Source organism: Mobula hypostoma, chromosome 2, assembly GCF_963921235.1.
Source record: "Mobula hypostoma chromosome 2, sMobHyp1.1, whole genome shotgun sequence".
In the NCBI taxonomy this organism is placed as follows: Eukaryota; Metazoa; Chordata; class Chondrichthyes; order Myliobatiformes; family Myliobatidae; genus Mobula; species Mobula hypostoma.
In genome coordinates this window covers 137706470-137720048 of record NC_086098.1, presented here as the reverse complement: position 1 = coordinate 137720048, position 13579 = coordinate 137706470, and the positions used below count along the sequence as shown (strand labels likewise).

Here is a 13579-nt window from a genome sequence, read left to right as displayed (position 1 = left end):
AATTCATCTTGGAGCTGTTCAAAAGCTTATATTTGGAATGACAGATTTTTTTTTGAATCTAGCTCAATTCAACCCCACTGCAATTAATTGGTCACACAGATGCCAGAAATGGGTATATAATTAAAAGGGAAATATCTTACTTCCCAAGGTAGTCAATGTTGCCTAGGCATGTGGAATAACAATAGTTGTAAGCTATGATGATCGAGGGGTACAGGGACTGGAAATCCAAAACCAGGACTGAGTTGCTGTAGAAGCGAGATTCAGGTTCCATCACAAGAGGAATGCACTGAGGAGCTCTCATACGAGATCGCTGCTGGACGCTGGGAGTTATAGCAATATAGTTCATTGGTTTGGCAAAACGCAACATCATCGACTCCACACGATACTGGAAAAACAGGAACATGTTAAGTCAACGATAGCAAAAGAGGTTTGGGTTTATAGATATTTGAACTTCTCCCTGTCTTGAATGCATTGATACTTCCATCTGAGTGATATTCTTCAAGACAACCCAAGGCACGAGTGGCAATAGGCAATTCAACCACAGTGACAGCAAGGTGTGCACACTGATCAAACATTTACTTTAAATTAGACGTTTTTAAATGACTGAATAACTTTGGAGATGTCTGCCAGAGATTGACAGCAGCATCTCACTATCATGAGTGGAATAATATGAAGGTTAAAGCAAGAATGGATCATCTTCAATTTGAAATAACTTTTGGAAATTGCCACATGAAGAGGTGCCTTAATTTAGTTAGAGCAAGAATGTGCTTTTATTTCAAGCAGCTTAAAGTGAAAGAAGACACAGTTTTGTTTTAATTTGAACATATATTAATCACATTTAATTCAGCCAGTGCAGACCTTGGAGCTGGTTTTGTTTTGATTAGGTTTGCTCACACTGATATATTGAGCAGAGACATTCCTGGAATTGAGGCCTTTGAGTCCTGACAACATTCTAGTAATCATCCTTTCACTCATTCTAGCTTAATGACAACTTTTAACAGGGTAACCAAAACTATAAACATGTTGCAGCTTCACCAACATCTTGTACAACTGCAACATAATTTTCCAACTTCTATACTCAATACCCTGCCTAATGAGGCCAGTATGTCAAAAGCCTTCTTCACCACCATATCTACCTGAGGGATGACCTTATAAAGGTTTATAAAATCATGAGGGCATGGACAAGGTTGATGTACACAGATTTTCCCCCAGGGTAGGGAAGGATAAAACTGGAGGTCATAGGTTTAGTTGAGATGGGAAAGATTTAAAGAGAACTTGAGATGCTTGTTCTTTCCACACAGTGTGTGGTGGGTACATGGAACAATCTGCCAGAGGTGGAAGAAGTGGGTACAATTGCAATGTTTAAAAGTCATTTGGCAGGTACAGGGATAAAAAAGGTGTAGAGGGATATTAGTCAAATGCAGGCAACTTTTGTCACATGGTGTGAGCAGAATTATCTGAAGCTTAATGTGAAAAAGACTAAGGAGCTGGTGGTAGACCTGAGGAGAGCTAAGGTATCAGTGACCCCTGTTTCCATCCAGGGGGTCAGTGGGGACATGGTGGAGGATTACAAATACCTGGGGATACGAATTGACAATAAACTGGACTGGTCAAAGAACACTGAGGCTGTCTACAAGAAGGGTCAGAGCCGTCTCTATTTCCTGAGGACACTGAGGTCCTTTAACATCTGCTGGACGATGCTGAGGATGTTCTATGAGTCTGTGGTGGCCAGTGCTATCATGTTTGCTGTTGTGTGCTGGGGCAGCAGGCTGAGGGTAGCAGACACCAACAGAATCAACAAACTCATTCGTAAGGCCAGTGATGTTGTGGCGATGGAACTTGACTCTCTCACGGTGGTGTCCGAAAAGAGGATGCTGTCCAAGTTGCATGCCATCTTGGATAATGTCTCCCATCCACTACATAATGTGCTGGTTGGGCACAGGAGTACATTCAGCCAGAGACTCATTCCACCGAGATGCAACACAGAGCGTCATAGGAGGTCATTCCTGCCTGTGGCCATCAAGCTTTACAACTCCTCCCTTAGAGGGTCAGACACCCTGAGCCAACAGGCTGGTCCTGGACTTATTTCCTGGCATAATTTACATATTACTATTTAACTATTTATGGTTTTATTACTATTTAATTATTTATGGTGCAACTGTAACGAAAACCAATTTCCCCCGGGATCAATAAACTATGACTATGACTAATTAGCACAAGCTCTGGAAGTCACCTTGGGCGATATGGACGCTGGGCTGAGGGGCCCATTTATGTGACTTGTTGGGGCTTGGGAAGCTTCAACAACTGGAGAAACCATAACAGAAACAACCAAACTTTGAAGCAGAAGAGTTTACACTGCTCTACCAAAGAGGCATGCAATACAAGAGTAAAATGACTACCTCTCCTATTAGCTTTTAACATCTCAGGATGGGTTTTTATTGTAGTGAGTGACATCTTGTAGTCCTGCATTTCATAACACTTGAATTCTACTCTTGTGTTCTCACTCTCTAATTGCCCTCATTTCTTTAATTAAAAAGAACCATATTTTCCCTCCAAAACTGCTCCCATTGACCTACCAGGTGACTTTGTTTACAGCTTATCCCCATGGCAACCATGACTTCACCTGAGCAGAAGAATGCCCTTCGTCCTATTCCTCCTTCCCAACGTTCCTTGCAGTTTGACACTAGGTTGTTTTCTCTTCAGTTCTGCAGCCCTTTACCGCTTCCATCTATTCCCTCCCCAGCTTCTTATTTCAATCCTCTCCCCCAACCATCCACCTTCCTCCTCACTTGGTCTCTCTCATCACCTGCCAGCTTCTACTCCTTCCCATCCCCCCACCTTCTTATTCTGACTTCTGCCCCCTTCCTCTCCAGTTGTGATGAAGGGCCTCTGCCTGAAACACCGACTGCTTATTCCACTCCATAGACGCTGTCTGATTTGCTTAAGTCCCTTCAGTATTTTGTGTGTGTTGCACAAGATTTTTTACATCTGCAGAATTTATTTTGTTTGTGTTTTCTCTGCCCCCGTTTTGATGAAGGCCTTTGACTTAAAATACTTATTCTGTTTAAATTTCCAAATATGCTGAAGTATTTTCTGTTTCCTTTTCAGATTCCTAGCACCTGCAACTTTTGAAATTCTTGAAAAGTCTACCATCAGTAAAACAAAAATAATTTGACTTGTCATAGTTTACAATTTTGTGGAATCTGTGCAAAAAATAAAAGTCTTGCCTCTCTGGCTATTAAGTTCTACACTCTGTTAAATAGAGCACATCCAAAATTCAGGGTGCTTTAATTTGCAAAGATGCATTCATTCATCACAGTATTATAGAATTGCTCTACCAAAGGACACTGCCATTTGGCCCAATCTATATCTATGTCAATTTCTAGTCAAGAGATCCTGTCAAATGCATTACTGCGCTATTCCTTCACAACTTTCCTAATTATCCTCCCTGCATTGCCTGTCTAATTTCCTTTAAGATACTGATCAATTCTACTCTCATCACCCATATGAATCAAATTAATTCTGAATAAACAACACAAACAAAATGCTGGGGGAACTCAGCAAGTCAGGCAGCATCTATGGAGGGAAATAAACAATTTACATTTCAGGCTGAGACCCTTAATCAGGATGGAAAAGGAAGGGGGCAAAAGCCAGAATAAGGTGGGGGGGGGGGAGAGAGGGACTATGAGCTGGCAGTAATAGGTGAGACCAGGTGAGGGGAGGAAGTGGGTGGGTGGGTGGGGGAAGGGGGGAGATGATTAAGAAGCTAGGGTGCAAGAGGTAAAGGGCTGAAAAACAAAGAATCTAATAGGCGAGGACTGTGGACCATGGAATGAAGGGAAAGTGGTGGGGAACCAGTGGGAGTTGACAGGCAGGTCATGAGGGTGGGGGAGAAGAGATGGGCTAAGAGGATAAACAGAACGGAGAATAGAAAAATAGATCAAGTGGGAGGGAAAGTCAAAAAAGTGAAATATTTCCCAGAAGTTACAGAAATCATGTTCTTGCCATCAGTTTGGAAGCTACCCAGACGGAATGAGGTGTTGTTCCTCCAACCTGTTTGGCTTCATTTGTGGCAGTAGAAGTGGCCATGGACAGTTAAGTCTGAATTGAAATGACAAGTCGAATTGAAATGGGTGGTCACTGGGAGATCCTGCCCTTTTCAGCATTCCGAACAAAGGTGTTCAATGAAGCAGTGACCGAAACTGCATCAGGTCTTAAGATGTCAAGCAGACCGCACCGAAAGCGGCAGTTACAACAGATGACTCCAAAAGCTTCGCAGGTGAAGTGTGGCCTCACCTGGGAGGATTGTTTAGGGTCTTGAATGGTGGCGAGGATGGTGGTGTAGTGGCTGTTGTAAGCATAACGGCCAGGAGGAGATCTCTGGAGAGGGATGAATGGAAAGGGGGTCACGTGGAGAGCAATCCCTATGGAAAGTGGTGAAGTGGCGGAGGGGGCGAGAGAAGAAGATGTACTTAAGTACTTAGTGATAGGATCCAGTTGGAGATGGTGGTAGCTGTAGAAAATAATGTGCTAGATGCAGAGATGTTATGTCAGAGGGAGGGGGATGGGGGGTGAGGTCAGATGTGTGGGAAATGGAGATGCAGAAGAGGGCAGCATTGGTGGTGGTGGAAGGGAAACCCTGATATTTTGGGGGGAAAAAAAAGGATGTCTTAAATATTCTAGAATGGAAAGTCTCAACCTGAGAACAGATGTGGCAGAGACTGAGGAAGGAGTGAAGGGAGCAACATTTTTATAAGTAGTATAGTCAACCTAACAGAGTCAGTGGATTTGTAAAGGATGTCACTGGAGATGGAGATAGATAGATCAAGCAAGGGGAGAGAGGTGTTAGAAATGGCCCAAGTAAAACTTGGAGGCAATGTTGATGAAATTAACAAGTTCAGCATGAGTGCAGGAAGCTGCACCAATGCAGTTATCAATGTAGTGGAGTTGGGACTTGGACTATTCCACATAACCAACAAAAAGGCAAGCATAGCTGGGACCCATGTGAATCTCCATGGCTATACCTTTGATTTGGAGAAAGTGGGAGGAGCTGAAAAAGTTGTTCTCAGTAAGAACCAGTTTTGCCAAACAGAGAAGGGTGGTGGTGGAGTGAAACTGGTTAGGTTTGCTGTCCAAAAAAAGGGAAGTACATACAGGGGCCTCTGAATAAAGATTTGCCTCATATTTCCATTGCAACTTTGCTAAAATATTTTAATCTCTGCCCAAGCAATATCCCTTAAAGAAACAATTTCCCTCTATCTATCCTCTTCTAACATTTCATAATTCTGTTGGCCTACCAACTACCTGATTTTAAATTTCTGATCCGTATTCAAGTCGTTTCATAGCCACACCTCTCCATAATTTCTAACTTCTTCCAACCATAAACCCTCTAGGACTGCATTTCCTCAATTTGGATCCTCACACTACTTTCATCCATCTAGGACACAAAGTCATTATCACAAATTAACACACATTTGCTCTTTGCAAGAGCAATTAAGTCAGTCCGAACTCCCAGCTCTTAACACTTAACCATGTAGTTTTTTCCCCGTTAAGTATTCTCTGCACTGAAGATTATCTCTATCTTTCTGAATGTTCATCACACATCCAAGTTTTGAATAAATTTTGAAATCTTACTCCATACATCACACATGCAAGTAATTAACACATCAGGAAAAGCAGTGGCCAACAGTACGAGGAGGAAAAAAAAACAATCTAATGACAGTTAAGTTCAACTTAAATTCTGTTTAAAGGCATCCATTAGTCTTGCGAGACCATGGATCTGCGCCTGGAAAGACTTCACTCTCCAGGGCGCAGGCCTGGGCAAGGTTGTATGGAAGACCAGCAGTTGTCCATGCTGCAAGTCTCCCCTCTCCATGACACCAATGTTGTCCAAGGGAAAGGCATACAGCTTGACACCAGTGTCATCGCAGAGCAATGTGTGATTAAGTGCCTTGCTCAAGGACACAACACATTCCCTCGGCTGGGGCTCGAACTCACGACCTTCAGGTAGCTAGTCCAATGCCCTAACCACTTGGCCATGTGCTCTGTTTACACATCTCCATTCAATGTCTCCTTTTTGAAATAGCTCGGTCAAAATGTGATGTCTACAATTCCACACGAGAAACATTTACCCTTTTCAGTATCTTAATATCATTACATAGTTTTTCAATATAACAAGTTTCAATCAACCAGTATATAAATCAATATTAGTTATTCTCCATAACTTAATGCAGCCTATCATGTACACAGTGTTTTACAGTGGAAACAAATATGACAGCAACATTTAAGAGGCATTTACATATACACATGAACAGGTGAGAATTGAGGGATTAAGGAACAAGCAGGGAATTGAGGGATATAGACCACATGCAGAAGTAGTGTTTAATTTAGGAAAAGGAAATGACAGGGGAGAAAATATATTAGTGCAATAAAAGCTTTACTCTTAAAAGTTAATAACTACTGTGCACACCATACTCAATGGTTCATCAGCCCGAGCTTACTCAGAATTATAAACACAAACACGAGGAAATCTGCAGATGCTGGAAATTCAAGTAACACACCCAGAATGCTGGTGGAACGCAGCAGGCCAGGCAGCATCTATTGGAAGATGTACAGTCGACGTTTCGGGCCGAGAGCCTGCATCAGGACCCTTGACCCTTGGCCCGAAACATCGATGGTACCTCTTCCAATAGATGCTGCCTGGCCTGCTGCGTTCCACCAGCATTTTGGGTGTGTTACTCAGAATTATAATCTGTTTCCTACTTTATGTAAGAACGCATTATGGGAATTTAATTAACTAGAAGCTATAAATAAGTGAAAGGCAAATCTCATTCAGATGTTTTCAACACGTTACCTTAACAGCTTTTTAAAAAGTTTTCAAACACTTTATGGATTCAGATTGAATTTTTAACTAAATGGCAAGATATAATATGTTGTCAAATGTAAGAAATGTACAGTAAATGACAAGACCCTTAGGAGCACTGACATACTGAGGGGTCTTGAAGTGGAAGCCCATAGGTTCTTGTACATGGCAACACAAGTAGACTGGGTGTACAGCATCTTTTCCTGCATCAATCACGGTGTTTATAATAAAAGTCAGGAAAGCATTTTGCAGCTGTGTAAAACTTTGGTGAAACCACATTTAGAGCATTGACCAAAGCTCCAGTTGCTGCATTAAAGGAAGGATATGGAGACTATGGAGAGGGTGCAGAAGCAGTTTACCACGAGGATGTTGCTTTGATTAGAGAATATTAGCTATAAGGAAAGGTTGGACAAACTAGGAATGTTTTCCCTGGAGCATCAGAGGTTGAGGGGTGACCTGTATGTAATATTGTGAAGGGCAAAGATAGGGTCAAAAGTCAGTCCTTTTTCCAGAATGGAAATGTCAAATACTAGAGGGAATGGTTCAAATATGAGAAGGGAAAGTTTAAAGGAGATTAAGATGGGAAGTTGTGTTTTTTTGCATACAGATTGGTTCATTCGTTATGTTCCGAGTTGTATGACTTGGGTGATCTTGAGAGTGGTAGGTGCCTGAAAGGCTCTGCCAGGGGATGTGGTGGATGAAGATAATGTAACAATGATTAAGAGGCATTTAGATAGACAACTGACCAGACAGGGAACTGAGGGGTATAGACCATGTGCAGGCAGATGTGCAGTTTCAATTGCTGGCATAGTTGGCACACACATCATGGGGTGAAGGGTCTGCACCAGTGCACTTCTGTTCTGTGTAAAACTTTCTGCATCAGACACACAATTTGAAAGATAACCATTAACCTGTGAACCTCTCGTCAGCACGTGGTAGAATAAGATGCCAAAGAGACGCGCCAATTCGCTTGTTCTTCCAATCATATCCAACTGCTCCAGTAACTTTAGGTTTCCACGCACACGGCAAATATAGTGATCAATCATCTTCCATCTGTAATAGATAAGAAATGGATCTACTGTTCTCATTGCAGACTTTTGTATAGGAATTATTTTTACATTCTTATTATACCACAAAATGATTCTGATGACAGAAATGCACAGTGGAAGGAGGGAAAAATGAGTGCCAAGTTATTTTCTCTAATGCAGGTGTTCCCAAACTTTATGCCATGGACCAATACCATTAAGCAAGAGGACCATGGACCCCAGGTTGGGAACCCTTAAGGATATGTGGAATATTCCCTATTTTAGATCTGAAAGAACCTGCTTGGAAACTTCAGTCCTCTCCAATTATTCATTCTTCTCAGGCTTAAAGTACGTAAGGGCCACATGTTAAAGTTTCAGTATCAAATTAATAGGAAGACAGGAACATTTGCTTTCTCCGAGTTTCATATATACAGTTGCCAGATACCAAAATTCACATTCAAATTATGGTAAAAACAACTCTTACAATTTATACCCCTATTCATTCCCGGAGCTCGGAGAGGGCTGCCAGACAGCCAGCATTTAATGTTTAAAATGGTCTGAAACCGTGACAATGGGAAGGACTTCGAATGCTTTGGTTTATGAAAGCAGTTACAATTTTTATGAATATTAATGACATTTGCATTTGGGGTTTATACCAAGGCTGAATGCAAATATATTTCTTAAAAATAATCAATTAGAAAGACGTAGGAGTATAAGATAAAGTTCTTTGAAAGTGCAGCACAGGTAGACAGGGAGATGAAGACACCATTGAAAATGCTTGCCTTCATCATAAAGGGTACTGAGTACAAGTGCTGGGACATCATGATATAAATGTACAAGATGTTGGTGAGACCACAGTTGTAGTTACTGTTGCCTCGCTGTAGAAGGGGTGCCAGTAAGCTCAAAAGAGTAAAGAAATAAATTGCAGAGATATTACTAGAACTAGAGAGCTTGAGTTAGAAGAAGAAACTTGCAACAGAGATTTAAGGAGAGAGGGGAAAACATTAAAGGGAACTTGAGGGGTAGGTATTTCCACAGAGAGATTGGTGGGTATGTGGAAAGAGCTATCAGTAGTGGTAGAAGCCAGTAAAATTTAGAAGCCAGTTTAAGGACATTTAGACAGGTATATGGAGAAAAAAATGGTTTAAGAGCAGGTGTTCCCAATCATTTTTTTTTAAATGCCACAGACCATTAACTGAGGGGTCCATGGGCCCCAGGTTGAGAAGCCCTGGTTTAGAGAAATGTGGGGCAAATGCGGACAAATAGCACTAGTACCAGGGAGGCACCTTTGCTAAAGCAGCTGAGCCAGTTTCTATGCTGTGTGACCCTGTAACTCATGAAAGTGGTCCTAAAATAATTCAACACTAATGACTGGAAGCCGGTAAATCCAAGTTCAAAGTCACTCTGGTTTTGGTATATTTACAACTTGTTACTTCACTTCTCAAAGTACAATTTCAATGATAAAAGTCGGACTGAAAAACAAAACAGGTAACAAAATTTGTTATCTATTAACTGTTAAAATCTAACTTGGAGAAGATTACCTGTATACATCTGTCTTATTATCAAACCAGTCAGAGAGGACACGGAAAGAAAAAAGCGGAAAACGCTGATGAAGAACATGAAAGGCAACATTTTCAAAAGTATAATTGTTGAGAGTAACCTGAAAAAAGAAAAAAATAAATCAACACGAGGAAAACCAGCAAATGAGTACAGAAGGATCTAGGTGTGATTAAAAATGATTCACAAAAAGTTACCAGGAAGGCCCAGAAAATAATTAGGAAGGTAAGTGGCATTATCACCCTAATTGCAAGGGATCTGCAGCTGAGAAATAGGGAAATTTTGTTACAAATATACAAACTTAGGGTGAGGCTACACCTAGAATACAGTGCAAAGTTTTGGTTCTCTTATTTAAGAAATATATATTAGCAATGAAAGCAATTCAAAAGGGATTCACTGGGGTAAGAGGGCTATTCTTACAAGTGGCTATAGATATTAAATCTGTATTCTCTGGAGGTTAGAAGAATGATGAATGATCTTATTACAACATATTGAATCTTAAGGGGGCATGACAGAGTAGATGTTGAGATGTTTCCATAATTACAAGATGAGGGACAGACATTTAAAACTGAAGTGTGCAGAAATTGCATCCGGTGGATGATGGTGACTCTCTGGAAGCCTCTACTCCTGAGACTGGATCACTGAAGGTACTTAAAGAGTAGGTGGATACATTTTTGGAAGTCCAGGGAATTGAGGGCTATGAGGGACTGGTGTAGAAGAGTTGAGCCTTTGGGGACATCAGCCATGATCCTATTTAATGGCAGGGTAAGTTTGAGGAGCCAACTGACCTATTCCTGCTCCTCTTTCTACTTACCATGTCACATTTTAGTAATTCTAAATTAGGCTGTTAAATCAATCTATAAACTGTATTTTACAAATTTTTAAAAAAGATGCAGCTTTTTGCATCTTTTCACTTCCTCCCTCCTTGGTCTGGACTGTGCCATTATTTAGCTTCAATGCCCATCCTGGAGGAGGCTCACAACTGCACAGAAATTCTCATCTCTTTATTTCACAAAATGTACTAGTTCAAAACTATTCTAGTTTTTAGCTTATCAAGAGATGCTGTCTAGATCAGAAAATGTCTCAGCTCTGTTACAATGTCAAGACAATTTCCATCTAATAGCCAATTACTCAATAACTCCAAAAACATGAATCGCCTCCAAATGCCAGCTCTCAAATTTATTCACCCATTTTTATCCATACAAGATGGAGTTTCCTTTGGGCTTCTAAAGAACTTGCCCTCTTACTTAGCTATCATATGCAAATTCAACACAAGTTCCACCAAGTTTCTCTAGACAGAGAGTAAAACTCTGATAGCTTGTTGTAAGAATGCTTGAAATCTCAATGGTTTGAAATCTGGCTCATTCATCAAGTTTTTGCTACCCAAAAATCTATTATCTGTAAATCTACTTACTTAAAATTGGATATAGTTGGGGGGTATGAGCTGTGCTGGGGATTTAGAGTGTAGGCCAGTTATACAATACACCTGGGATTTGGAGTGCTTTTATGTTTGACAAGCTGAAACTCTACTCCCTTTGCACTGATTCAGATTCAATTGTCCAATCCTTTTAAGATCACAAGTGCACGAGAACATTCCCATCACTTTGTACATGTAAAAAGAGTGAAACAGAAGTCTGTTGGCATACTTTGAGCAACAGCCAATAATTTGAAAACTTAGTTTGATAGCAAAGTCATAAGATCTATTTCACTGTATAATCAAAGCAAGGGATCTTATGAAACATGAAATCCTAAATTGGTAAATTTAGATGAAAACTTTCATTTATTTACAAAAAATCTTTCAGAACTTTCAATATACTCCACATTTTTTAAATGTCTTGATAACTTTTTGTGTGATGTCTCATTAAATATTTACCTAAATTTATTGCATTCTATTTAATACACTCCACCCCCAGAATCTTCAAATAATTCTACAAGGTCTGTAGAGGGCCCTTTGAAACCTATGTCAATTATTTCTAAAAATTCTTATTACCTATAAGTTCATCCTCAAATAACATCTCACAGCTATTTAGATAACCAGCCTAATTACATATATTAACCACCTTGGATTTGTTTTAAAAGAAAATGTACATTTCAAACATATAACAATCAATTGTTGTCCATGAATTTCATAATACTATTTGCGGGAAAAATTAGGTATCAAAATTTAGAAATGGTGGCTCCTTATGACCATTAAATATGCAGCATTTTCTGAACTCAACACAGGTTCATTTTCTGAACCTATATTACACTTTACTGAACAGACCCATTACCTCACTTCTCATCATTCTCCAAACATTCAAAACGATCCGTCCCACAATATTTATCTCAGACATGGCAGTTGCACCAAACTCATCCCTTTCTGGAGCAAATCGATTTTCTTTATTTTCATCTAATAAAAAGAGACAGTTTTGAAATCTTCATATATACATCAATTCAAAACTTCTCAATATTACTAACAATTTTGGAATACCTATGTTCCATTCAATGTGAACAATTTTCTTGGTAATTTGCTTCGGATGATTGTGAGAATTAAAGTTCAAAGTCGAGTTCTTAGTTATCAGAGCAATACAGCAGAAACACAGGCCCTTTAACCCAACCAGCCCTTGCTGACCATTGGTCCCAATTTCCTGTGATCAGCCCATATCCCTCTCGGGCCCTCCCCTCCAGGTAGCTGTTCAAGTGACAGGCACAATGAAAAGCTTACTCGCAGTATTACAGGCACATGACATCTTATAAGCAGTATTCACAGAAATTGAAAACTATCCTCAGCACCCAGCAACTGATAATGGGTCACTTACATATCCTAAGACTGGTAATACTCACTGTTCATGAAAACTGTGGAATAAGGGGGATAAAGCAAGTATGCAGATTTAGGTCACTGAACAGTCATGTCTTTAGAATTATGGAGGAGGCGAAATAGCCTTCAGATGAATCCATACTGGGTGAACAGGCAGAGGACAGTAGGATCCAATAATTCTACCAGTTCAAGCCAATCTGATGATAAAGAGCCAGAAACAGAAGTAAAAAAGCTGTGTCTGGGATTTAATGGAATATAGGAACAGGCCATTCAGCTCACCACATCCACACTGACCACTGGACATCCAAAAACACTATTCACCAGTACTTGCCCTGCAGCCTTCAATGCTTTGACAACTCAAACTTAAATGGTGTTGAGAGTTTCTATCTCTACTGCACCCTCAGGCAATGCTTTCTTGAGTACAGCCACCCTTTAGGTGATAAGAGTTCATCCTCAAGTCCTTTCTAAATCTCATACTTCTTATCCTAAATGTGATTTTAGACACCTTTTCTATGTAAAGTTTTTTTTTAATCCACCTGCTGCTCCTCTTAACTTTGACTTTAGTCAGCCCCTCCCCAGTCTCCTCTGCAAACCCACCCTCCTAAGAAATTAAGTGCTCCTCCACAGGAAACGTCCTGGTGAATCACACCTGCCCCCTCTCCAGAGTGCTGCAATCATGTCTTCCTTATGGTGTGCTGAGTAGAACTTCACATAGCATTCTAAACTGTGGCCTAACCAATGATTTATAAAGTTGAACCATAAACTCCATGCTCCTATATTCTATACAGCAGTTAATGAAGGCAAGTATCCTACAGGAATTTTTAACTGTTTACCCATGCTACCAACTTCAGAGACCCTCAGACTGGTACAGCACAATCACTTTGCTCCCCAATTCCCCATAGGTTCTACTATTCATCGTGCATGTCCTACCATTATTAGTTCTCCCGAAATGCACCACCTCACACATATCAAGATTAAAATTTCATTTGTGATTGCTCTGCCTATTTTATCAACTCATCAATGCCATCCTGTAGACTAAGATTACCTTCCTCATCAACACTACCCATTGTAGAGCCTCCTGTCTGCCACAATGCAGTTTCTGTACCACACAGTGATGCAGCATCTTAGGAAGGTCTCAACTGCACATATGGAGAAAGTTGTGAGCATTGATGTGCATAGTCCAGCTCTCTTCTGCTTCCTCAGAAAGTAGAGGCACTGGTGAGCTTTTTTGACTATGGAGGACATGTTCTGGGACTTTGAGAGTTTGTGCAATATGTGCATGCTCAGGAGTTTGCAACTGCTCGCAGTTTCCATTGCTGTGCTGCTGGTGTGAAGGGT

The 13579-nt window shown here is 40.5% G+C and overlaps 1 protein-coding gene across 3 annotated transcripts in view; it reads right to left on the bottom strand.

Annotated features, from left to right (window-relative positions):
* The window catches only part of rev3l (REV3 like, DNA directed polymerase zeta catalytic subunit), a 222205-nt gene that overhangs the window by 40051 nt on the left and 168575 nt on the right, over positions 1 to 13579 (bottom strand). For all 3 annotated transcript variants that reach the window (XM_063040747.1, XM_063040749.1, XM_063040748.1), the window contains 4 exons: positions 11715 to 11833; positions 9429 to 9547; positions 7774 to 7915; positions 141 to 385 (listed from right to left, as the gene is read on the bottom strand). In XM_063040747.1, the coding sequence (XP_062896817.1) occupies positions 141 to 385; positions 7774 to 7915; positions 9429 to 9547; positions 11715 to 11833 (625 nt within the window). The remainder of the gene's footprint in view (positions 1 to 140; positions 386 to 7773; positions 7916 to 9428; positions 9548 to 11714; positions 11834 to 13579) is intronic.